Here is a 27,951-nt window from a genome sequence, read left to right as displayed (position 1 = left end):
ATGGGTAGTGATCTGTCTCTCTTTGCCTTGGTGAAATATTTATTAAACCATGGAAAAATTTTCAATTTAAAGGCAAAGGGTTGTTTTACCACTGCTTTTTTTCTGCACAAAATACTTTGAAGTCAATGGCTATTTTTTGCTGCTTTTTTTTTTTCTTTTCACACAAAATATCTTCTTTTCTTGCAACATTTTTCTCACGCTTTTTTGCTTCAAACATTTTTGTGACTTTTAACTTTCCACCTAGCCCACATGTAATATTTACTTGTTCTCCAGATGTGCTCCTCCTTCCTATGCCAGAATGGATTGCCAAATTGCCTCTCACTGTATTTTGTTTGTGAGGACCATAGGGCTCCTTCCCTTGTGCCTAGCCTTTCATAAATAAACCCAAACGAATTGAACATGATATGTTATAGTTAGCTCATTTGGACTGCAAAAAAAATAGAAAAGCGAATTTAAATTCGAATCCAAGCGACGTGTGTTTCAGTACCCTGGGCAGCAACTGGTCATTGCTCCTGCGATTTAGGACCTTGCAGGGCTGCCTGCTCTTGCACGGCATGAAGCCACGCCCACTGGGCTGTCCCTGCAACGGGCTCTGTCAGGATCCAGCCTTTGGCACGCACCTGTCATTGCCTGTGCCAGCTGCATTGTGGGTACACAGACGAACAGAATGCAAAGATGGCTGAGAAGCAGAAGCACGATGGACGGGTTAAAATAGGACACTACATCTTGGGTGACACGCTAGGAGTTGGCACCTTCGGAAAAGTGAAAAGCTGAGTATATTCTCCAGAGCTTTGCTATGTATAGATATACTTTCAGCATCATCAGAACCTGTTTGAAAGCAGAACATGATGCTCCTTGAGTAGAAGGTGCAGGGAGATGAACTGATTGAAGTGCATGGATCATGCAAGCACTTTTTATGAGTGTAAGGTACAGAGGGTGAAGCCTACACAGAGTGCAGTGTAACATTACACAGTTAACATGGGCAGCATCTTTGCTTAATGATCTGTTATTCCTGCAGTTTTTTTTTATTCTTGCTGGGTGCTTCCCAAGGGATGCTGCAGGGGTTAGTTTAACCTCTAAAGCCCTACTGTGGGAGTTAAGGTGACATTGAGGGCAGGAGAAAGGGCAGTGGCAGTGTCTTTATTTATGTACTGTATTATAAACAATAAGCAGTGCAAACAGGAATTGTAGTAAAATGTCAGATATGTGTGACTGCCCGAGTCAGCCATTGTGTGTGTGTGTGAGTTGCTGTACACTTCCAGAAGCTGTGCTGGTGCTAGGGATTTAGTAACTGTGCTGCTGGATGGCAGTGTGCCAGTGGAAAATACATTCTCATGGATTGGGAAGGAACTATTTTTCAATTTTTAATAAGAGGCTGATTGGCTGCTTTTCAGCTTATGTGCAAACTGTTCTTGTTGAACCCAGCATCAAGGAATTGTTACTTGTCAGTATAGACAGGGTGAAAACCCGACAAATCTCTTTTTCACTGCCAATTTATTTGCCAGTGTTTTTAAAAAAAAAGTTGTAAAGGCATCTCTTTAGGACATGTACAGGCCACTGTTATACTTACTTACCTATTGCCATGTAGTAGCTGCGCAATTGTTAATACAATAGCAGTCACATGGATTTCCAGTAGATTTCTATTCACTAGGAAAGTTGTAGCATTTTATTTGAACCATATAGCAATCCTGCATTTAAGTCAAGCAGGTCATTAAAAAAAATCTGCACATTAAAAATGATTAAGACATTGCAAAGTGGTAAGAGGAAATCTGTTGTAATCTATTAAAACCCATCAATCTTTAAGGAATATTTTAGTGCCAAGTTACCTTACAACTGGAGGACAGGAGCACCCACAACACTTTCTTTCTTTGGAACCTGATTTTTAAGGCATTGGAAATGTAGTACTTTCAAGTGATTTCAGTCAAATAAGAAGACCTTTCAGAAATTTGGCCTGATTCAGTTTCATGGTAAAAACATATTTAATGCTTTATCTTGTCCAGACTAGAACCCTTGCGGTAGGCAATAAGTTTCTCATTAAGCTAAATATGGCCATTTGTGTCAAAAACCACAGGGGAAACATCAAAGATCAAAACAAGATGCTATATACCTGTTGCAAATGACCATGCACATAACAGTGTATTGGAAGGACCAGTAGAACCCTTAAAGAAGAAGTAAAGGTTCAGTCACTGGGGGGAGCCAAATATTATGCACCCCCAGTGATTGTAATCCTTTACCTGATACCCCAGACCAGTGCTCCTGTTATCAGAAAACTGAACTGGCCAGGCGTACATGCAAGCAAGCGATCCCCTTTTTTCTTCTTTTTTTCTTCAAAAAAGACAGCTTTTTTGTTAAAGGGGTAGTTAATCTTTTAGTATTTTGTAGACAGTGACATTCTGAGACAATATGCAATTTGTCTTCATTTTCCGTTATTTAGCTTTTATTTAGCTCTCCAAACTGGTATTTCAGCAGCTATCTGGTTGCTAGGGTATGATTTTCCCTAGCAACCAGGCAGTGGTTTGCGTGAGAAGCTGTTCTGTACCAGGAGTACTGGCCTGGGGTATCAGGTAAGTGATTACAATGATGGGTGATTACAATCACAGGGGGGCACCCACCCAGTGATTAAACATTTCCTTCTTCAAGGTGAGGATTTAAAAGCATGTTAACAAAATTTAGAAGAGTTTAACAACACAATGGGGCTTATTTACAAAGTATAGCACAGGATGCATGTTGCAAAACTCAAGATGTTAAACCAACATTTTTTTATATCTTTTGCACACTGCCTTGATGCAGGTGTTGGCTCTCCAGAATGGAGTGCAAAGACTTGCATTCCCCCTATGAATAGAGGTCTGTCTGTGTTCTGCAACAGTGTTTTCATGAGGGATGGGCACGAGAGGCATGAAAGCATCCTCTCTGCTGCCCCCTAACTTGCACATCATTCAGATACGAAAGTTAGGGAGATGTGGCAGGCACAAGTTGCAGCAGATCCGTGTACTTAAGGCTTTAATTAGATGTAAGAAATATATCATGCACTTTCATTTCCATATTGCGCTTACTTTGTATATAGTTTGTATGCATAGTTTAAATTCTAGCTATTGCTATAAAGTGCAGAAAATAGAAATCAGTAGTGCAGTAGCATATGCTGATACTGAAATAAATACTGAAAATTATCCATATTGTTGGGAATGCTTAACTGGCAAGATTATAGAAGCTCTTGCAAAGAAAACAAACTTAGTAATAAATCCATTTTTGAATCAACAATTATGCAGGCACTTAGTCCCCCATTCCACACAAGCACAAAGCATCATATATAAATTCATGGATGCTGGTGCACATTACACAATATACTGTATAGTTACCTAAGAACATAGCTTCTCCCAAGGATGCACAACCTGTGAAATGCACTGTGCTCTATTTCTGGCATCCTGGGATTATGTTTTTTGTTTGTATGCATTGCAAAGACACCACTGTCCGGTGTGTGTTACGCCTTAATCATGAGTTGCTGTGCTTCAAAATTAGATATTTAGTTTTGTATCTAAAGTTTGCTGTCTAGGGTTGGGAATTTTAAAAATGTTAAGTACAGTATTGCACATGTCTGAATTGTAATGGATACTGACTGTGCCATCAAACTGGTGCTCTGACTTCCAACATTTTTTATTTTGAGGGGTTGGCTCTACATTTTTACTCTTTAATTTTTTTGCCACCCAACATTAAACATGACAGAGCACAATCATTTATGTCATGCAAGATTACCTGTAAGAGTTTACATTAAAGTTAAACACAAAAGACTTTGATTTTAATTAATACAGATCCACAGGGCAATCAAACATCAATTATTCTTCAGTAGCTGTGCAGTAGAACACGTAGTATCAATGGCACATGAAACACAACAAAAAATATCTGAGGCTATGTACCCTAATTAGCTAGTCAGAGAGGCAACTGTGAGACTGGCTCTTTATTGGTAATACATGTCTAATTTAACCACTGACAAACATGTTGTCATTGGCCTGCCTGGGGCCACATGGTGAAATATAACCCCTACCTAATGTATAGGAGCATAAAACTGTTTTTTTATGGGTATAAGTTGAGGTCATGTTTATGTGTATCATTTTGTACGCACATAGCAGCCAATCTGCAGGAAGCATTTACTGATTTTCTGTCTGAGAACAGACATTAGATTGGTTGCTAAAGCTTCCTTTGTTCACATTTATTTACATTTATTAATGCTAACCTGTAACTAATATTCTACCGAGTGAGGACTACTGTTTTGAGCAGTCAAACATTGATCTCCCTTGGGAAAATGTTAATTTATGGATTTGTTAGATTTTTTCCATTTTGGAGCCCAGAAGAATTATTTTCTTCTAATGCCTTTGCCTTTGCTGGAAGGATTTTCTGGTGAATGATGCATCAGGCTTATCAGGAGTTTGATTTCTTTTTAACTAACTTGTAGTAGACTGTTGAAAATCAATTGCTTAATAGTTGACCTTGGCAACTGCACTTGTGCAGTTGTTTGTACAACAGCCCTATTATCCCAGCAAACCACATTTTTGTGGCACACTAATGTTCCAAACCTCTAGTACAGATGCATGTGAAAGTGTTTTCAGATGAATATAACTGAATATGTTGTGTTGATAAATGATGTGTTTCCCTACTCTGGGGAATCAATATTGTTTTATTTGCCTGTTGGATATTTGAACTAGCTTCATTTTTAGGAGCAGTGGGAATTTTCTCTTTGTATACTAAAACATGCTGATTGATAACCTATATACTATTTGTATCTCTTTCAGTGGGTGAACATCAGCTAACAGGGCATAAAGTTGCAGTGAAAATATTGAACAGACAAAAAATTCGTAATTTGGATGTTGTTGGCAAAATAAAGAGAGAAATACAAAATCTAAAGCTTTTTCGACACCCTCACATAATAAAACTGTAAGTATTGATATTTCTATTGCATTCAAGTGTTTTTCTTAAAACTGAAAACTATCTTCTTAAAAATTGAAACAGGAAACTTTCAGAAGAAAGGTAAATGATTACTTAACAGTGCATATTGTTTTAAATTGCATACAGAATTATAATCTCTTGATCAAGATTTAAAGAACTTAAGGTTTTTGTCACATAAAAAATGAGCAGCTTGTGCACAGTGTGGCTTGAGGCTAGCACAAGCCACACAATAATATCGTAATGGCGTTCCGAAAGTCACAAAATTTTTATATCCGAACGATCATAAATGGCTGGAAAACCTTTCTGACTTTGATCCTTCTGTGCATGATTTTGGAAGCCTACCATAGGACTCAATGGCACTCTGCAGCTCCAACCTGGCCCAAGGGAAGTCACGATAATGAAGCTTTAATGAATTCAAAACTTTTGTACTTGTTGTGACAAATACGAATTTGTCACGTTAAATTTTCCCAAATTAACAAAAAGATCACAGAAAATACTCAAAAATTTTTGTATTCGGAATTAATCGTACTTTGATAAATGAGCCCTATGTTATGTATTCACTATAGACTAAAATACAAGGTGTCATTGTTGGACTGAAAACAGATATCCTTTATAGAAGAGCAAAATGTAATTAAGATGCGCAATTATCAGACATGCCAAGTTATCTAGAGTAAAAATGCAAGTTACTGTTGAATAAAAATTTGCTTGTAGTATTTCTCATAGGGCTTCCTTTTTTCTGCTGTTGTAGAGATCACTGCAAACAGAAATCTAGTGGTTATTAAAAGATTTTACTGTTCTAATAAAGAAAATGTCTCTCTAGGCAAGACAGAATTAAATATTATGCGCTCAGTATAAGATATGCGCCTGGTATACTGTGTATGTAATAAAATAGACTAAAGATTAACTGTGATTTAATAGAGAAAATTTCCCAGTTAAATATAAATATTTCTCATTCTAAGAGTGGTGCAGCCATATCCTGCCTCTAATGATGGTGCAGTCATATCCTTTTTCTGATGGCCCATAAACCACACGCATGCTAGTTATGGTCATAAGCCATAGACTTTAATTAATAAAAAAGTCCTTTCTCCACTGATTCTGAGCAATGCACATAAATATTGTATCATGTGCCAATAGAAGATACAATGTATGCATGTAAAGCATAGAAGTGCCCAATATACATATAAACTATAGGCAATTTTCTTTTCAAGGTACCAAGTCATTAGCACTCCAACAGATTTTTTCATGGTCATGGAATACGTCTCTGGAGGAGAATTGTTTGACTATATCTGCAAACATGGAAGGGTAGGTTGAGCAAATTACCTAGTTTGTGGATAATAGGTTATTTTATCACAAACTGTTTACAATAGTTGATTAAAAGATTTTAATGTAACAAAGAAATACACTTCATCTGTTGTAGAACTTTCTTTTTAAACAACCAGGTTCCTTTACAGCTTAAAGGAACAGTAACACCACAAAATGAAAGAGCTTTAAAGTAATAAAAATATAATGCAGTGTTGCCCTGCACTGGTAAAACTCGTGTGTTTGCTACAGTAACACTACTATAATTTATATAATAAGCTGCTGTGTAGCCACGGGGGCAGCCATTCAAGCTGGAAAAAAGGAGAAAAGGCACAGGTTACATAGCAGATAACAGACAAGTTCTGTAGAATACAATAGTGTTTTATCTGTTATCTGCTATGTGCCTGTGCCTTTTCTCCTTTGAATGGCTGCCCCCATACTACACAGCAGCTTATTTATATAAACTATAGTAGACTTTCTGAAGTAAAAACACAACTTTTACCAGTGCAGGGCAGCAGCACATTATATTTTAGTTACTTTTATACACTTTCATTTTTTGGTGTTACTGTTCCTTTAAGACCCAGTGTTTGTCTATGCATCTTTTTGGTAAGTACCTTTTCCTACAGTCCTGCTAACAGTATAAACCCTTGGTGTAAAAGATGATAAATGTTCCATGATATGTGTTTTTGAGCTGATGATTAAAAAGACTAAATTGTCTTTTATTATTGTATGTAGTATTTTATTATTGTATGTAGTATTGTTTCTTAAGAGCAGGGCAGGGTAAAAAGTGGAGGCACATAGGCACGTTTCCTTCCGCCCCTTACCCTTCCAATGATCTCTAAGTTATGGAGCAGTGGCAGTGGGGCCCGGTACTTACTGTCTGTCCAATGGCAGGTAATGAGGAAATGGCTGTCTTGTGCAAACTGATGCTGTGTACTGTGTTTAATATATATGTATACACACACAGTACATTCCATGTGGCAGTTGAGGCTGAAAAAGAGACACACGTGTGCCAATGTTAGTTTTGATTTCCTTTGTTTTACGTGACGTTTTTTGCTTTTATAAGAAAATATAATCGAATAGAAGTCTCCTTGCTTTGTTTAAAAAAGCAGCTGTATCTATCATATATTTTTTATATCTAAGGCTCTATAATTATATATAGAAACAGTATTTAGACCACAGTGGTCTGAGACCTAAAACTCATTGTGTATATGCAGAATGTGAAACCCTTTCTTAGTGAGGCAAATGTATTATTATTGTTGTTGCTGTTGTTGTCATTATTATTATAACCTTTATACAGCACCAACATATGGTGCAATGCTTTACAGAGAATGGTTAATCACTCAGTCTTACAATATAATTTCCTTACCACAGAAACATAAACACATAGTAAGGCCAACTTAATAAGAAGCCAGTTCCCCTACCACTGTGTTTTGGATTGTGGTGTTAAACAGAGAACCCAGAGGAAACCCACGCAAACATATGTGAAGGGAAACAACTACTTGTAAAATCTGTACATTTATGAAAACTGGAAACATTTAGTAATTTAGCTTTTAGCACTTAGGGGCTGATTTACTAACCCACGAATCCGACCCGAATTGGAAAAGTTCCGACTTGAAAACGAACATTTTGCGACTTTTTCGTATGTTTTGCGATTTTTTCGGCGTCTTTACGAATTTTTCGTTACCAATACGATTTTTGCGTAAAAACGCGAGTTTTTCGTAGCCTTTACGAAAGTTGCGTAAAATCTTGCGATTTTTCCGTAGCGTTAAAACTTACGCGAAAAGTTGCGCCTTTTTCGTAGTGTTAAAACTTAAAAGGTGTGAAGTTTCGCGTAAGTTTTAACGCTACGAAAAAAGCGCAACTTTTTGCGCAAGTTTTAACGCTACGAAAAATCGCAAGATTTTACGCAACTTTCGTAATGGCTACGAAAAACTCGCGTTTTTACGCAAAAATCGTATTGGTAACGAAAAATTCGTAAAGACGCCGAAAAAATCGCAAAAAATACGAAAAAATCACAAAATACCGATCTTTACGAAAAAAACGCAATCGGACTCATTTCGACCCGTTCGTGGGTTAGTAAATCAGCCCCTTAGGCTTTAATTAAAATTAGAAATAAATAAAAAAAAATTGTAAAAAGTTAAAAAGTGTTATTATAGTATCTGTTTAAATGTTTCCCTGGAGCACTATACCAAGTCCTCACTGGGCCATTGGTAATATAAATGGATATCCTGCAATTTATTTCCATTTAAGATGTACTGATATAGCATTACAGAATAGAATTACAGAAGCACAGTTAACAATGTCAAGTATAGAAATGGCTGCAGAATTGCACTACATTGGTTTTACAAATGAAGTAAAAGTTGAGATGACGTTTTCCACAAGGAATCTAACATCCGCTTCAACCAACCAGTAAATACAGGCTTTGTTGGCATGTTGCATCTACAGTGGCTTGCAAAAGTATTCGGCCCCCTTGAACTTTTCCACATTTTGTCACATTACAGCCACAAACATGAATCAATTTTATTGGAATTCCACATGAAAGACCAATACAAAGTGGTGTACACGTGAGAAGTGGAACGAAAATCATACATGATTCCAAACATTTTTTACAAATAAATAACTGCAAAGTGGGGTGTGCGTAATTATTCAGCCTCCTTTGGTCTGAGTGCAGTCAGTTGCCCATAGACATTGCCTGATGAGTGCTAATGACTAAATAGAGTGCACCTGTGTGTAATCTAATGTCAGTACAAATACAGCTGCTCTGTGACGGCCTCAGAGGTTGTCTAAGAGAATATTGGGAGCAACAACACCATGAAGTCCAAAGAACACACCAGAAAGGTCAGGGATAAAGTTATTGAGAAATTTAAAGCAGACTTAGGCTACAAAAAGATTTCCAAAGCCTTGAACATCCCACGGAGCACTGTTCAAGCGATCATTCAGAAATGGAAGGAGTATGGCACAACTGTAAACCTACCAAGACAAGGCTGTCCACCTAAACTCACAGGCCGAACAAGGAGAGCGCTGATCAGAAATGCAGCCAAGAGGGCCATGGTGACTCTGGACGAACTGCAGAGATCTACAGCTCAGGTGGGGGAATCTGTCCATAGGACAACTATTAGTCATGCACTGCACAAAGTTGGCCTTTATGGAAGAGTGGCAAGAAGAAAGCCATTGTTAACAGAAAACCATAAGAAGTCCCGTTTGCAGTTTGCCACAAGCCATGTGGGGGACACAGCAAACATGTGGAAGAAGGTGCTCTGGTCAGATGAGACCAAAATGGAACTTATTGGCCAAAATGCAAAACGCTATGTGTGGCGGAAAACTAACACTGCACATCACTCTGAACACACCATCCCCACTGTCAAATATGGTGGTGGCAGCATCATGCTCTGGGGGGGCTTCTCTTCAGCAGGGACAGGGAAGCTGGTCAGAGTTGATGGGAAGATGGATGGAGCCAAATACAGGGCAATCTTGGAAGAAAACCTCTTGGAGTCTGCAAAAGACTTGAGACTGGGGCGGAGGTTCACCTTCCAGCAGGACAACGACCCTAAACATAAAGCCAGGGCAACAATGGAATGGTTTAAAACAAAACATATCCATGTGTTAGAATGGCCCAGTCAAAGTCCAGATCTAAATCCAATCGAGAATCTGTGGCAAGATCTGAAAACTGCTGTTCACAAATGCTGTGCATCTAATCTGACTGAGCTGGGGCTGTTTTGCAAAGAAGAATGGGCAAGGATTTCAGTCTCTAGATGTGCAAAGCTGGTAGAGACATACCCTAAAACCTGGCAGCTGGAATTGCAGCAAAAGGTGGTTCTACAAAGTATTGACTCAGGGGGCTGAATAATTACGCACACCCCACTTTGCAGTTATTTATTTGTAAAAAATGTTTGGAATAATGTATGATTTTCTTTCCACTTCTCACGTGTACACCACTTTGTATTGGTCTTTCACGTGGAATTCCAATAAAATTGATTCATGTTTGTGGCTGTAATGTGACAAAATGTGGAAAAGTTCAAAGGGGCCGAATACTTTTGCAAGCCACTGTATATGTGACTCAAATAATGGGTGCGTAAGTGCTTGCCCATTTCCCATCTTGTGCTGCCTCTAAACTTGGAAGTACAAGTTGGACTCTTTTGCAATAACAGCCACAAATTTGTGTGCCTCTTTTTATTAAGAACAGGATTTTTGGTCTGAATGTAGTGGGTGCAGTTACACTGGAATTTTGTGAAAAATATTGGGGGTAAAAACATGGAGAACTGGGCTGACTTTTGGCATTTGTTAACATTATCAAAGTGAATATTTTTTCAGAAAGAGGTCCCTGACTTCAGTTTTAAAATAAGCTTCTTTACAATATTACTAACACAAATAGGCTCAAGCCAGCAGTGTATGTTTCATTAGGATAGACGATGACAGTCTCTGATAAATGCACCCTATTTTTTCAAGCTATTAAACATTCTGATCTGTTTAGATTTTTCCTAGTTGAACTAAAAAAAAAACATAGTAGACTTGAGTGTCATGTTCTTGTTTCTCTTCCCTTGTAAATGTATTTTTCTCAGCGGACTGTCATAGCACACTATCAGTTTTGTGTGGTTTGGAAAATGTAATTCCAAACCTAGGGAATCCAGATGTCAGACATCTAAATTGTGTGTATCGTGATGAGTGAGAAAGCACGATCAAAATTATATACCAGTGGCAAACTGCTGATACCTGACTATAAAATGGATAATGCTTATATGTTACCTTTTTCATTGGTATAATGATTAAGATGACAGAAAAGTGCCTTTAAACCAACGTATCTGTAAAGTTTAAACAAATATGTTTTTTCTTGACTGTAACTAACAACCTTATTAGGAAATCCAGTGCAATTCATTGGCTTTATCTGTTGTAGGTTGAAGAAGCAGAGGCAAGACGCCTTTTTCAACAGATCATTTCTGCTGTAGATTACTGTCACAGACATATGGTGGTTCACCGCGATCTGAAACCAGAGAATGTGCTGCTTGATGCACACATGAATGCCAAGATAGCTGATTTTGGTATGTGACTTCCCAAACATTCTAAGAATGTAGCCAGCAAACAGGTCATTTGTTGAAGGTTGTCAGTATACAATCATTAGCTGTGCAGGGATGTAGAACTCTGCAATTTCAGTTAAAATTCTTTTGTTATTAGTTGGAAAAACTGCCCATTGTTGAAAGAGAATTTATTTTATAAATTTGTTTTGTAGTCTAACCTTATAGAGAGCAATACATTTGCTGTAGGAACACAGCAAAGAAATTAAACATACCCTTGTTATAAAGATAGCCATTCCTGAAGCAGCACAGTTATCTATTATTGGCCAGCATAACTAGTTGTGCATATTTTGCAATAATCTCATTACATGACCTTGCAAAGGAATTGTTATGGCTAGTGCCCAATGGGTCTCTGTGTGTGTAAATAAAACAAGGCAAATTGTAGGGAAAACTGCCAAATAATACCTATGACAAATATATATTTGCAAGTTTTTGAAAATGTTAAAGTACATTTCATTGCAAGTATGCAAACTTTGTTATTTTTTAAAGCTGATAAAATGTGCATTTACAGGTAGTTTGTAATACAGGTATAGGACCTGTTATCCAGAATGCTTGGGACCTGGGGTTTTCCTGATAAGGATTATTTCTGTCATTTGAACCTCTGTGCCTTAAAGGAAACATATAGGATAAATGACCACCCCCCCCTAATCTTGGAGGCAGTTATGAATAATATGCATTATGATGCTAGTTTTACTTTGGGCTAAAAACTAATACCATCTGTAAAAATGACCTCTTTACTGGAGCTTCTTATAGATCCTCCCTGGTCCCAGTCTGTGTTTCAAACAAGGGGTGGTTGTGTACTGCCAGAGCATCAGTATGTGGGGGATAATCATAACCTTGCAGTCACACAAGCAAAGACAGACTTCAGTTTCCTATTTAGTCAGGTTAGCTGCTGATTGGTTCCTATCCTAGAGTGCTGAGTGCAACCAGCTCCCCTGCTCAGCTTGGGAAAGGAGGCAGCAGGAAGTGGCCACAGATGGGTGGGACTAGTAGGGTTTGAGGGGAATATCTCAGTAAATCAGTCCGAAACATTTTTTAAGTGCATTCCTTCCATATTTGGAGAAGTATAATGCATTGTCAAGCATTAATTATATCTGAGTTGGGATCAAGTACAGGGTACTGTATTATTACAGAGAAATAGGAAATCAATTTTAAAAATGTCAATTGTTTATTGAGTCTATGGGGGATAGCCTTCCCATAAAGTCAGAGCTTTCGGAATAACAGATGCCATACTTGTATTTCATTTGATATTCTGATTCTTTCCAGTTGTTTCACACGCTCACTCATGCTGCAACCAACAAAATGCATATATGTTGTATAATGTAAGGTAAGTGATCACACCTCTATAACTTATCTTGGAAATTGTTTCTCATAGGATTATCCAACATGATGTCAGATGGGGAATTCCTGCGGACCAGTTGTGGTTCACCTAATTATGCAGCACCGGAAGTCATATCGGGAAGGTAAAGTATTTTACTATACACAAAATCCGTGAATAACTTATGCAATACAGCCTGTTGAAGTTGCTTAGTCACGTCATTATATGGCGCTAAGGGGTGCAGCATTAATTTAGCATTGATAGGTAGAATTTGCTATTAAAGGAATTCTAACTGCAGTTTATAAATGCCAGCAGCACATGCCATCATAAAATAAACATGTAAGGTACATAATGTACATCATTTTTATTTGTATTTTTTTGCTTGTTTTTTTTTCATTAATTATTAGCTACAATTTTGTGCCATGATGGTGGTCCTTTTGGTAGAAGCTTGCCTTTCTTGTGGATATCAATGTAAATGTGGCAGTGGGCAGAACTTGTGTTTTGACTGCCATTACTGGATGGCGTCTGCTTCAGCACCTACATTGGTATCTTCTGGTGCCAGTCCAAACACCAGAGCCACCTGCTACCCTAGCTCCAGAGGGGATAAAGGGCATCTACTAATAGCATCCTTCCAAGTTACTTTCAGTCGGATAAAATGAGGAAAAACACTATTTTCTTGCACTATTATACACTGCTTGTTTTATAAAAAAGGTTTCAGAGTTGCTTTAAGGGCAACTAAGGCTGCAGGCAACCAGTGATTTATTTATAAAGGGCTGCCCTGTTTCTCATATACAGCAGCCCTCAGTTAAAAAAAAACAAAACTTTTATTTGAGCAGCAAAAGGTTCTGCACTGTAAGGTTTGTGAGCTTGTGAAAAACCCCCGCAGGTGATGCTGTGATGGCATATTCTGTGACTTGGGTGACTTTTTGTCCAAGCATAATATCCAAGTCTATAGTGATCTTAAGATCTACATTTAGTTATGTGTATATTTTTATATATTTGAGTATATTAATAGGTCTCTCTATATGTATATGCACTGTGAGTTATTTGGAGGGGTTGAACTTTTGTCTTTTTAACCCAAATTAACTATGTAGCATAAGTTATGCCTTTAAACCACATTCCTTTCAGTTTAGCAAACCTCCTGCCTGAATATTGGAACAAGTGACTTCAGTTTTCCTCGTACACACATACACTATGCTAGGTATTAGTATGATATCAGGTGGGAGAGCAGGGATAGACAAGTGGGCATGCTCAAATGCTTATCAGTACATTCAGACTATCTGTTGAAAAGATGGGTGCCTTTGAGAGACAATTTTCAAGGTTTATGAGGGATTTTGTTACGCTTCAAGTTGTGAGACTGTATTGGGAGAATGAGTTATTCTTATTTGGCCCTTCATAATGCATTTAAATGTAATACCATGCTTTTAACCTATTTCCAATTGTAGTGTATTATATTGTCTGTTCTACCTTTCTGTGTAGATTGTATGCAGGTCCTGAGGTTGATATCTGGAGCTGTGGAGTGATACTCTATGCTCTTCTCTGTGGAACTCTACCATTTGATGATGAACATGTTCCAACTCTTTTTAAGAAGATAAGAGGAGGAGTATTTTACATCCCTGAGTACCTAAACCGCTCTGCTGCTACATTGTTAATGCATATGCTTCAGGTTGACCCTCTTAAGCGTGCCACTATCAAAGACATAAGGTAATGATGCTCATGTAACAAATAATTTTTTATGCAAAACAGTTTCATACATACTGAAATGAAATACAGAAATGGTTCAATGAAAATAGTGACCAATGCTTAGTACAGGTATAGGATTTTTATCTGGAAACCCAATATCCAAAAAGCTCCATTTTAAACATATAAACAATAATTCTAATTTTTAAAATGATTTCCCCTTCTCTGTAATAATAAATCAACACCTTATACTTGATGGTAACTAAGCTGCAAAAATCCATATTGGTGGCAAAGCAATCCTGTTGGGTTTATTTAATGTTTCAGTAGCCTTAAGATATTAGAGAAAGACCCCTTTTCTGGAAAACCCCAGATTCCAAGCATTCTGTATAACAGATCCCATACCTGTATACCTCTGATATTTGTATGTAAGTGTTCTGTAGTTCTGTTTTAGTAAACAGCAGGTGGATAAGTGCTAGACACATATTGCTGTTCTGGCTCATGGCCTTTATTAAAAGGTTAGTTAGAATTAAAAACATGTTAGCAGGACAAAATGTGCCCCTGGTCTGACCCCAGGCAATGAGCAAAATGTGGTTTAGCCTTGATTTTGAATGATAAATGGAGGAGTGTAATTTTTAGGTCTGTTATGCTATGCAGAGCCAGTAACCATAGTAACGTATATCAGAGCATGAAATGTGGATTATGGATAATTTCACACATCCTGAAGTGGATGCCAGTAACATTAAGGAACACTTGTTCACTTTTTAGAAACTTTCAGCTGCAATCTGTTAAGTGACCTTTTCCCTTTTGCAAAGGAATCTGTGCTTGATTTGTTGTCGAAAATTTTTTTATGCACTTCCATCCATTTATTTGTTTTACCCAAATCTTAAGTGAGGTTTTTTTTGATGAAAAGTGTTATTTTCAGTAACTGTATCTGCACCGTTCAGGAAGTATGGTATAATTAAATACTTATACACTATATGAGACCCGTCTACTGCCTAGCTGGTGTTACTAATTGTCTTTGTAAAGTAGCTACGGATATAAATGAAAATAAAATGTTATTATAAATATTTTGATGACTTTGTGTTGTACAGAGGAGATGATGGATTAGAAGACTGAAGGTAGTTTTATTGCAGTTATGTTTTGGTTTCCATGCTTCAGTGCTATTCCTAAAAAATGGCATTTCTCTCCTCAGAGAACATGAATGGTTTAAACAGGATTTACCCAGTTACTTGTTTCCAGAAGACCCGTCATATGATGCCAATGTAATTGATGATGAGGCTGTGAAGGAGGTGTGTGAGAAGTTTGAATGTACAGAATCCGAAGTTATGAACAGTTTATACAGCGGTGACCCACAAGACCAGCTTGCTGTTGCCTACCATCTTATAATAGACAATCGAAGAATAATGAACCAGGCCAGTGAATTCTACCTCGCCTCTAGTCCACCAACTGGCTCATTCATAGACGAAAGCACTTTGCACATCCCACCTGGAGTGAAGCCACACCCAGAAAGAATGCCACCTCTAATAGCAGATAGTCCAAAGGCAAGATGCCCTTTAGATGCTTTGAACACCACCAAACCTAAACCCCTAGCTGTGAAAAAAGCCAAGTGGCACTTGGGGATCCGCAGCCAAAGTAAACCATATGATATTATGGCTGAAGTTTATCGAGCTATGAAGCAACTTGATTTTGAATGGAAGGTGAGTGTTAGTCCTAAAACTTGCATAGGAAATTGCACATCTAGACTTGAAATCCACATCTTTCAGTATTTTATATGTGTTTTCATGTCTTTGCAGGTTGAAGGCATGGGGTATTATGCATAAAAAAAATCAACCAATAACACATTAACAATTCTATCTTTCTAGGGTATTATAATTTTCCTAGTATGTAGTGTCGCATCCAGAATTATGCTGTTATGCATGTTTGGACTAATATGGATTTCTAGATATATGTGCTTTGTCTGTGACAAAATAACTGTAAGGCTACTGCCACATGTGGATGATTCTCGGCCTGCAGATAAACACAGGCCGAGAATCTGCTCCTTAAAGCTTCTTCATGTACCTGCTCCCGGACCATTTATTATGCATCTTCAAATTTTTGATGAATACCCAGGGCCGCCATCAGAAATCATGGGGCCCCTCACAATAAAATTTTCTGGGCCCCCCTCCTCCCATGCACCCAATGGCCACACCCCCAGTGACCCCTCCCATCAATTCAAATGACACACAGACATTGGTAGCCAGGGCCCCCCTAAAACATTGGTGGCCAGGGGTTACGTTTTGCATTGGTTCCAGTTCAGGGACTCCCTAAAATATTGCTAGCCAGCACAGGGCTCCCTAAAACATTGGTGGCCCTCCCCCAGTCTCCTCAACTATGGCCCGCTCCCCACTGCTTCCTCCAGCTCCCCCCCTGTGTCCCCCCCCACCATCCTTCTGCTTCCTCCCGGGCCCCCCAAGCAAACTCCAGCCCCCCCAGCATCCTCCAGGCCCCCCCCAAGCATCCTCCAGTTGCCCCCCCAGCATCCTCCAGGGCCCCCACAAGTTTCCTCCTGCTACCCCAGGGCCCCCCAAAAGCATCCTCCTGCTAACCCCCAAGCATACTCCAGCTGCCCCCCAGCATCCTCCAGGGCCCCCACAAGTTTCCTCCTGCTACCCCAGGGCCACCCAAAAGCATCCTCCTGCTGACCCCCAAGCATACTCCAGCTGCCCCCCAAGCATCCTCCAGGGCCCCCACAAGCTTCCTCCTGCTACCCCAGGGCCCCCCAAAAGCATCCTCCAGCTGCCCCTCAGCATCCTCCCAATCATCCTGCTGCTTTCTCCTGCTACCTCTGGCTCCTTCTGTGGCCTCCGGCTCCTCCTGCTTCACTTGCGTCTCCTCCCTGCGTCCTCAGCTATGTCCCACGGCACCCGCTACACCTGCGCTTTTACAAGGTTGTGCCCGTGCGTACGTGTGACGTCAGTACGCACGGGCCGCAACCTTATGAAAGTGCAGGTGTAGCGGGGGCCGTGGGACATAGCGCTGGAGGCCGCCAATGACAGTCGCAGGGCCCGGAGGTGTTTAAAGGGGGCCCGAGCTAAGAAAACTCTAGCACGGCCGGGCCCCCTTTGAAGTTAAAAATGCCCGGGCCCGGGACGACTGTGCCCCCTGTGCCCCCCTGATGGCGGCCCTGTGAATACCAGTATGGTTGTATCTAATGTGCTTAACTTACAAACTGCAGGCAGAGCTTATGTTAAAAGACAAACTTAACAGTAAAGGTTCAGGTTATCAGGGTGCTTATATCAGTGGTGTATTGAGGTGCAGCCCCTTTACAAAACTTGGTTTGCTATAGTACCCCACATGAAGTAGTCAAAATCATGTCTGTGCCCGATTCTTTAGGAGCAAATACCCTGCATCTGTTGACACAGACCACTGTCAGAATCTACCTTCATGGTGGTGGTAGTTTTGGAGTTCCCCTACATCTATAGGGACAGTGTGCTTGATAGCATGAGGAGGCAGGACAGATCCACTGGCTCTGATGCGAACTATGTGAAGGTACAAATGGAAGCTTTGGAACCAAGTGCCTTCAGTTATTTCTCAAAGTGGTGCCTGATAAATTAGCTGTTTTATTTGTGTTCATTTCATAAAATAATGGAGAAAGGCAAGCCATTGCCTCCCCAGTGCCAGAGCTAACAGATAAGTTGGCAGTAGGATCAGATTGACTATTTCATGAAGAACTGTGTGTGGGCAGAAAAGGCCCAGCTGTCAATAATAGGTATAAAGGTATGCATTTAGGTCATCATCTGGCCACTGCACTAGCAGGCCTCTAACATCTTTTCTCCCAAGGAGCCTTGGTATTGACCTAAAGATCCTGCTTATAACCTACAGTACTCCTTGCTTATGCAGCCCTTCACATGACAGTGCTTGTCTTCATATTGTTTAAATGCCTAATCTGGCTCTACTATAAGCAGCCATTTATTAAATTGATTTTTTTGGTTTCTCATATTTAGTAACAATTTACATGTTTTTTTGTTGTTGTGTCTAGAACAGTGGCTTATACTGTATTATGCAGTTATCTTAACTTGTCCCTGTACAGACTATAAACAATCTTTCGCTTTTTTTAACTTTTCTCTGTGCCTTCTGTCTTTCATCACAGTTGTGAACACATCTTCCAACCCCAATCCATACAGCAGTTACTAGGAACAGTCCTGCAGCAAAAAAGACATTACACATATTCTCTTAACATGGACGTGTCCTAGCTGTTAATGTGCACCCAGACTGTAGGGGATTCTAATAAATCTATTTGCCGAACAAGTTTTATTATTTTTCTTACAGTCTCTGAGCTATAAATAGTTTATTAGTTCTCTCACTCAACCAAATATTTTTCCTGCTGCAGACACATCATTCATGGTGTTGGTTGTGAGATGGATTAATTAAACCTCCCCTACAGTTTAGTGGATTTTTTATTTGTAGTGACAGTTCCTCTCTAATATATATCCATTACACAAACACTGTACGGATGATTTACTAATATTTGGAATTATTTTGGCATTCTGGAAGTACTTATGTGAAATATTTTTTTACATAATTTAAAAAGTTGAGTTTGGAACGGTGTTCTGTTATATAACATAAAACTATTTGGGATTTCCTGAAATTTACTAAATCAGTTTCAGTTTCCTTTGTTTTAATTTGCTATTGGTGGAAACTTATAACCTGTTGCAAAATTTTAACAGTTTTACAGTTGTGTTGCCTAAAAAGTCTTTCCTGCTCCAAAGTGATGTGAACTATTTTAACATTATAGCAGGTTTTTCTAGTATTTTAAAACATAAACATTTTTAAAACATAAGCAAAATTTTTGCGAACTATTGTAGAGTGCCCCAAAAACATTTTTTTCCATTATGAATGCATAGGGAAAATGTCTAGATGCAGAAAATACACCCATAAGTGTCATTATCGAATTTGTTGCTTAGAGACTTAAGATGATTTTTGCCATAATTTTTTACTAAATTACACTGTTTATTCTTGAACCAACAAATGTATTTTTTTTTAGTTGTGATATTGGTGTGTAGGCAGCCATCTCAGTGCATTGAGCCTGAGTCTGAGCTTTCAGAAGGAGCCAGCGCTACACATTAGAAATGCTTTCAGATAACCCAGTGCTATTCAACTTCTGTGGTGCCGAGGGCTGGAATTTCTCTAGCATACATGGTGGAGGGCTGCTAATGGAAGCCAGTTTTGACCACTGCCCCTTTTTAAACCACACCCATTTTATCACAATGGTGGTAGTGCAGCAAAAACCCAAATGCTTGGTTCTTACTGCAGGGATATCAACCGTCATTCATATGTCATATTAAGACACACTCTTAAATCCATATGCCTCCTCCTCCCCTGTGGATAGCACAGCAACCCCCAGCACATAATTACACACCTTAGGGACCATTTAATGGCTATTTCTAACTGCTAACAAACTCCCATTACATTTTTAAACAGTTCAGGGGGATTACAGCCTGAATCTGAGGTCAGAACCATGCAGGGGTCCACTTAATCTTAGTACTGATACCCTTTAAAGCTTTCACAAAGGTAAGCCACCAAAGCAGCCAGACAGGTGGGGGGCCACACAGAGGGGGGTCACGGGCTGCCAGTTGGACAGCACTGAGATAACCTACTGTTTCTCCTCCCATGTAACTAGGCTTGTATTTCTTACTATTGAGTGCTATTCTGATATCTACTGGGAGCTGCTATCTTGCTACCTTCCCATTGTTCTGATGATCGGCTGCTGGGAGGGGGGTGGTGTCACTTGCAGTTCAGCAGTAAAGTGTGACTGAAGTTTATCAGAGCACAAGTCACATGACTGTGGCACCCTAGGAAATGAAGAATATGGCTAGCCCCATGTGAAATTTAAAAATTAAATATAAAATAATCTTTGTTTTTAAAAAAATGGATTTCAATGCAGGATTCTGCTGGAGGTCTATTAACTGATCCGTTTTGAAAAAAAAAAAGGTTTTCCCATGACAGTATTCCTTTAACATATTTAGAAAAAAAGAGCTAAAATGCTCTAAACGCAAGAAAAATGCAGAATTCTGACACAAAACCCCACTTTTTTTTTTTTTTACTATGAAATGCAATTGGTAAAGCCAAGACATAACTATTTTTTGGCTAATTAATGCATATTATGTTAAAGGAAAACAATACCCTTAAACAGTGTAGGTCTCAATAAAAATATATATCACATAAAGAATCCCTTTTCATAAAAATATACTTTAGTAGGATGTGCTATTGGGTAATTCTAAATAGAAAATTGCCATTTTAAGTACTATGGGCTGCCCCCTGGGATCATACAATTCACAGTGCACACAAACAAAGGGCACGCATACATCACACATTAGGTAACATCAGCCAATTAATTTTCTGTCTTTTTTTGTAATTAAGTTCTGTCTTTTACTCCCACACTACTGCCTGTTACAGTTAGAGCTTCATTACCATATATACTCGAGTATAAGCCGAAAACTGGAAAAACTTATTGACTCGAGTATAAGCCTAGGGTGGGAAATGCAGCCGCTACTGCTAAATTTTAATAATCCCCCCCTGTGAACTCTTCATAAATATATCATGCTGGCAGCTGCAGATTAGGGAAAGGTGATTAGGGTGGATGGAGGACCCTTTGACCCTCTTGCCTTGAAGATTTACAGCACTGGGAAAGACAAGATACATAAGCCTGAACCTGGGTGTGGAGGCTGATCTTTTGGGGGTAGCCTGATCCCTCTCTTTTTAAAGAGTTAAACTATCACAGAAAGGCTGGCTGACTAGCAATGGATCATCATATCTGCACTGTGAAGGGCCAAGGGAGGAAAAAATGGTAAATATGGCCCATTGTGCTACACAGGTAACCTAATGCAGGTAAACTAATGCCTAATGACAAAGTTCCAGCCACGTATAAAGCCAGAGTGCTTCAGTTAAGCTGGCCATAGGTGCTTATATTTGATTGGACCAAGACTAATTTTGAGCATATTGCCCAACCATCTGGATGTACAGTATATGGCAGGTAGACAACCAGATCAGGGAAGCTCAGCTTAACACAGGAATGCTGTCTAACTGTCTGTAGGAAGAGTTAAGTCAAATACCTAATACCTAGTGCATTGTGTCCTGAGGCAGGAGCTGAGCAGCAGATTGTAGAACACTGTCGCAGAAGTGGTATATGGATTCGAAGATGGAACGAGCTTGTTGTGCGCAATCCCCCCCCCCCCCCCCCGCGTGCAAGCGTCCATCCTCGGGGGGGGGGGGTGCACACAACAAGCTCGTTCCATCTTCGAATCCATATACTCGAGTATAAGCCGAGGGTTAGTTTTTCAGCACATTTTTGGTGCTGAAAAACTCGGCTCATACTCGAGTATATACGGTATTTACCGTCAGGTGATCTCTGAGGGAAAAGATGGCAATGAGATAACAGATGTAAAAGTGAAATATTTACTGATATATATTCCAATTTGATAAGAGTCTTTATTAGGCCACTTAATATGATATAAATTATTTGTTGGTTAAGTATTCATTTAGGTGGTATAGTTTTCCTTTAAACAAAGCTGCGAGTCTAACCAAATCCTTGGTACCTTAGGTAGTTAACCCTTATCATCTCCGTGTGAGAAGAAAGAATCCAGTGACTGGTACTTATGTGAAAATGAGTCTGCAGCTCTACCAGGTTGATAATCGCAGTTACCTTTTGGACTTCAAAAGTATTGACGGTAAGACAGAAATCCCTTTTATAAAGGCCTAGTGATTCTTATTAGGACTGTGACAGCCTTTAGCTCTCCTGCTGTTACTTAACTGTAACTCCAACCAGCCCCTGACAACTTTCAGCCTTCAGTGGTTCCTGGGATTTGTAGTTCAGGAGCAACCAGAGTACTACTGGAGTCTTGTATCTTTATACATGAGTAAAGTAAATATGTTGTTGCGCAACAGATTTAGCAGCCAAGGAAAGGGTGCTGCATAGGTACCATAATGCTTTTATTTTTGCTCTTGAAACTATATTATGCAGGCACATGTGCACCATTTGTGTATAATAAAGGAAAACTTGCTATTCAGTTTTTATGTTGATAAACCTTTTACCCACAACTTTTTTAAGCAATTCCGGTAGCATACATTTTAAGTGATTATTTTAATCTAAGAGCATAAACTAAAGACAGGCTGGAGCAGGATCAGAAGCATAGGAGGGAGACAGCCAAAAAGAAGCCTCAGACAGGGAAACAAGGTGATAGACAGGGACAGTCAGAGGGTGACAGCAAGGAAGGGCACATTGACTGACAAGGCAGGGACTGACAGAGGAAAATAAAACAAGAAGCAAGATTCCAACAAAAGGGAGACAGATAAAATGTCAAGGACAGGCCAAGGTTAGGGTTTGTGGCCAGGAACAAACCATTATTCAGGACTGGAACAGGTGAGAAAACACACTCACTGAAGCAGTTAGAACCAAGGACAACACAGTGTGTTATATATATAAAACCCGCCACTTACTACATTAGGCCACAAGTAGGGCTAATCTCACAAAATTACACCCTTTGTTGGTCCTGACAACTGGTTTTAAAACCTTCCAATGTAATATACAGAGCAAACCGTTGTAATCATGTTGCAACTTTGTATTCCAGATGAAGTCATGGAACAAAAATCAGGTTCTTCAACCCCTCAACGTTCTTGCTCTGCAGCTGGCCTGCACAGACCACGCCTGAGTATTGACTCGAGCACATCAGACTATTCAGCGCCAAGTGGACCTCTGTTTGGCTCTTTCTCAGGCAGTTTTAGTTTAGTTAACCCTCGCTTGGGGAGCCATACCATGGATTTCTTTGAAATGTGTGCCAGTCTGATTACAACGCTGGCTCGTTAACAAGCAGTGAGAATTTGCACATTTTGTTAGAGAGCACTGTGAATATTTAATTGATGCTATTTTTTTTGCCTTGGGCATTGTGTACAGTGCAAGCTTTTAAGCACCTAGACACCACAAACCCTAAAAGAGCTGCTGTTTAATGTACCTTATCATTTGAATTATACTGCAGAATTGGAAGTGACATAGAACGATGCAGACTGATAATACTAAACAGCTTCTTTAGTTACTATTAGTGTGCTAACTTATTAATGAAAATGACATATTTATTTTGATATTATGGTAGTAGAGTTATGAAAAGCAGCTTTTATTTTTATAAGAATATTACTCTCATTTGACACAGATGAAATTGCCTTTTTTTAATTTACTGAATAGTATTTGTATTCTGCAAATAACAGAGGTTTAAGAAACGAAAGAAGCTATTTGAAGTAAACTTAATTTCATTAAGTAATGTTTATGTACTAAGCATCCATTCAGTAAAAGGTTACAAAGGCTGCTTTTGATGTATAACTCACTGTATCACTTTTTATGTTCTGCTTCGAGCGATTGCCACTTTTGTCTTGTTTTGATATGGTTATTCTGAAAAAGAATAATATAGGGAATGTGCAATGATACTGCAGTTGCAGGGTGTGCAATGGGTGCTGCTCTGCAATTCCAGGAGGTTCTTGGCCAGGAAGTGGAGGTTGGTTCAACAATGCAAGTAGGGTAGTTGCTTACAATTGAAAGTGTTTCACTGATCAGCAAGGGTCATTGTTTGCTTTTCTGCTCTTCCTTACGGAATTATATATATATACACCCTCCATGTCTAAGCTTTAATGTAATGTGAATTTATGTAGCAATTAGAGCACAAGAGGGTTTTTTCTCTCAGACCCAGCACGGCCAACCTACATCTCTCCAATAGTACAGCAACAAATGGCTGTAGGGGATGGTAAGAGTTCACCAGGTTACAATTCTATAGACAAAGCTTCCTTGTGCCAAGAGATGAAATGTTATGTGCATTGTTTTGTCACTGATATGTTATCTGTATATATTTTATATTTTTTTTGCAGGAATGTAGGATCACCAATCAAAATGCCATTATTTATTGTTCAAATAGAGCATTCTGCACTTTATATGTCTCACTATTGCTATTTAACACATCAAAGAGAAAATGAACTTTTATGATAGAAGAGAGAAATTCCACTGTACTGTCAACTCAGTTTGTTGCTGAACAAAAAATGATGATTTTATTAAGGATGCACCGAATCCACGGTCCTGGCCAAACCAAATCCGAATCCTAAAAATCACATGACTTTTTGTCATGGTAACACGGAAGTGGAAGTGCGCAGCTTCATTTAGCCCTTCCAAGTCCTAATTAGTATATGCTAATTCGGATTCGGTTCCGTATTCGGCTGAATCCCTTGCGGTGGATTCGGAGGTTCGGCCGAACCCTAAAAACTGGATTCCGTGCATCCCTAATTTGTATTGACATATATAGATAGGTAAACAACATGGTAAGGAATCAGTCTGACGTTATACCTGTTTTATTCTAAAAAGTATACTTGGAGCAGGTGTATCCAGTAAGGTTTAGTTTGTTTTTTTTCTGCAGTAAATGTCCCATCATGCTTTGGACCTTGTGTAACAATGTTGGGTTCCATGGCTAAAGGAAGAGATCTTAAAAACCTTTAAAAGAGGGTTAATAACAGAGGCCTGTGGGGCAAGGGGTAGTGTGTGAAAACTGCAGAGCATGCATTGTCATGAGTGAATGCATTCCAACATTTGCATTTATAGTTGGTGGTGCCATTTAGAAAGCATTCTGTAACAGTTAAGCAAGTTGAATATATGGATTTTGTCTTTGCAGCATTTACAGGCTGGATCATAGCATGTTCGCTATACTTTATACATTCATTATTCTTGGAGGGTTTCCACAACCCGCTTCAAGGTAAATATATGGAAAATTGTGGAATATTCATCGTAATGATCTTTTTAACTGGTGTGTGCAGTCATCAGTCTTACTAGGAGCTCACTGGCATCATGCTCCGTCTTGTCACTATATTCATCCCTCTCTCCAACACTCATGATGTTCCTGTTTAACAGAACACTTTTCTTAAAGTTTTCTTTGCTTAATTGCATGTGGTATTAAATGTTAATACTAAAAAAATATATATTAACACCTTCCCCTCCAATGACATGAGACCACATGCAAAGAATATATTAGTATTGTCACTTGACTATTGCCACAAGTTGTTTAACTGAGAAAGGATTATCAACTATGACTATGATGACTTTGACCAGCAAGAAACCAATTTTGGGAATGATTGTCTAGTTCCATTCAAAATTAACTTTGCAATTATTAGCATATAAAATCCATAGACACTTTGTAACTTTGGTGTGAGCAGCAACTTGCCCAGCTGCATAGGTAGAATATTCAGGCATTTCAGTGCAAGGCTTTGAATGTGCCTGATCTGTGTCCCTGAGTTCTTGCTTGATTTTATATGTGAGCAGTCAGAATGACTGGCTTTGCATATAAAACGTAAGTATGCATGTGCCTTACGCTGTATCTTAATGGGCAATTTGGTTTTTGCCCAAACTGGCACTTTATTTTGACCTACTTTGGAAGTTCAAATAAAAGTTTACTATTCATTGGATTTGGATCTGATATAACAATTCAAGACTTGGGCTTTTTTTCCCTACTGGCATATTACAACCAGAAACCTCCACTAAAAATTTCCTGGCTGAAAAGTGAATTCACTGGCAGTCGTTCCCCTTTCAGGTGAATAAAAGGCAGACAAGGTGGCTTCAGTGCTTGGCCACTGAATTACACTGGGCAGAGAATGTGTGTCATCAGCCTAAAGTATGTTTCCAGTGCTTTTTATGGAAGCAACAGTCAGACCTGCAGTTTAATAGCAATACCAATAACCAATAAATGAACTGTATGTCTCTTCAATGTGCACAAAAGGACATTAGTTTAGACAGCAATCACAGTAGGGTCTGGATTCTGTTACCATTTTATACTCTGAATGCTGTGAGTATCAAAAATAGAATTAATTAAGTTAGAACAAGGTTTCTTTAGATTAAATTTTAGATTATCCAGTGAACAGATCTTCCTGTGTAAATTAACATAAAAGGCTGCTGCCAAATTAAATGAAATCACTTTAGTTTGCAGAGGACAGAACCTTTTTAGGAATGGCCTCCTTTTGTCAAAAATGGGGTGGGGGATTACCTGCTTTTGTGAGGTAACCACAAGATTAGCAGTGAGGGACAAACAAAGATGTTGCTAGATATTTTATTCCCGTTAAATGGAGAGGGCCATAAAATTGCCCCCTAGGTCTAAAATTAGATAGCCCTATAATAAAAGCATTGCCTATATCATACTAGTAGTTTAAGAAGAGTATGCATCTCTTCTGTTCTTTTGGGGAAAGTATAGTGTGACAACAGCAGCATCTAGTGGCTATTTAGGATAAATGAAATTCTCTTTGCTTTATGATTCCAATTTTTAGCACTTGAAAAGAATTACAGAAAATGAAGCTTCAAGAGATAAGTCAAATAAGGGCAAACTTTGAATAAGAAATATATGTAAACTTGGTTACAGTGAGTAGAGCATGCTAGAACCTTGGGGTGTATTTTCTTTCACCAGTAATTACATCCACAAATGAAATGGCAAATAGGTTATGTATTCATGGCTGTGGCCTTAATTTGATTTTGACTTGATTTTGATCAGACTATACCTATTGCTACCTCACAATCAAATACTGATTCAGCCATCTCTAGGCTTGTGATCATGCAAATGTTCAATTATCTCTAGGCTCATGATCACACACTAATCCAACTAGGTCTCAGTACACACCTACAGAATATGCTCAGATCCACAAATCCAGAACAAATGTAGACTGAACTCTTTACTGTGAATGATTAGCTATCTCAGTAACCCTACTAGTATGAAGCTTTGTGCAAGAATCAAGCTGTCCATCTAAAGGAAAGCTGTAATTTCTTAAAAGGAGTTCATATCACTGTAGCTACCTGTTGCAGTAGACCTCAGAGCAGGTCCATGACCAGTGTCTCACTGTTTAAGGCTTGGAGTACAAGCTTTTATTCAGCAAAAAGTATTGTGTGTGATAGGTTGGAGCTTTAGAAAATTTGCATAAAGCACAATGTAACACACAGACCAGTCACTAGGACAGATTTTTGCTATTTCACTAGATTTTGAACCATACAGCGAGCAGCATGTTGCTGCCATAAGGAGAACACTACACGTTTGCAACTTGATCAGCCAATATATGAAGTTTAATTTAATTAGTGTTCATTATGATTTAGTACTACAAACTGCACCCCCCGATTTATATATACAGTATATATATATATATATATATTTAAATAGGTAGAAAGGACACAATATAACAAAAGTATACAATATATGTATATATATACAATGTGAAAAATGTGCACAAATAGTGTGGTTTCTCATATGGCCTCTTCCTTTGGTCAAAAACAGTTATTCAAAATGCCTTAAAAGTGAGTGTATGTAAATCTCATAACTATGTCACAGCCAGACGGCTGCCTTAGGACATCATGATTACAAGATTGCCCTTGCTCATTTCATTATTCAGTTAACTTCCGTCAGATAGGTTTGTGTCTTTATTCAGTTTGGTTTGTCTCTCATGCTAAACCTAATGTATCTGTTTTGCATCTGAGTCTGGTTCCAAGTTGTTTTGTAGATTTTATATAAAATGGTGATTCATAAATAATAATGTACCTATAGTACAATATAATGATTTACTGAAAACATCTGATTCTTTTGCCATTAAAGTGTACAAGTGTGAAGAGAA

General features: G+C 38.8%; 1 protein-coding gene across 1 annotated transcript; it reads left to right on the top strand.

Moving 5' to 3' along the window:
* The first annotated feature begins 669 nt into the window (after window positions 1-669).
* On the top strand, window positions 670-27,951 carry prkaa2 (protein kinase, AMP-activated, alpha 2 catalytic subunit). The gene is given in 9 exon segments (NM_001142082.1): window positions 670-769; window positions 4,785-4,926; window positions 6,147-6,240; window positions 11,132-11,276; window positions 12,685-12,772; window positions 14,107-14,331; window positions 15,500-16,004; window positions 21,887-22,013; window positions 22,914-27,951. Coding segments are annotated over 9 exon segments (1,656 nt in total). The 5' UTR covers window positions 670-675; the 3' UTR covers window positions 23,150-27,951.

This window comes from Xenopus tropicalis, chromosome 4 (genome assembly GCF_000004195.4).
Source record: "Xenopus tropicalis strain Nigerian chromosome 4, UCB_Xtro_10.0, whole genome shotgun sequence".
NCBI lineage: Eukaryota > Metazoa > Chordata > Amphibia > Anura > Pipidae > Xenopus > Xenopus tropicalis.
The sequence above is the reverse complement of the archived record's forward strand: the minus strand, read 5'-3'. Positions and strand labels throughout refer to the sequence as shown.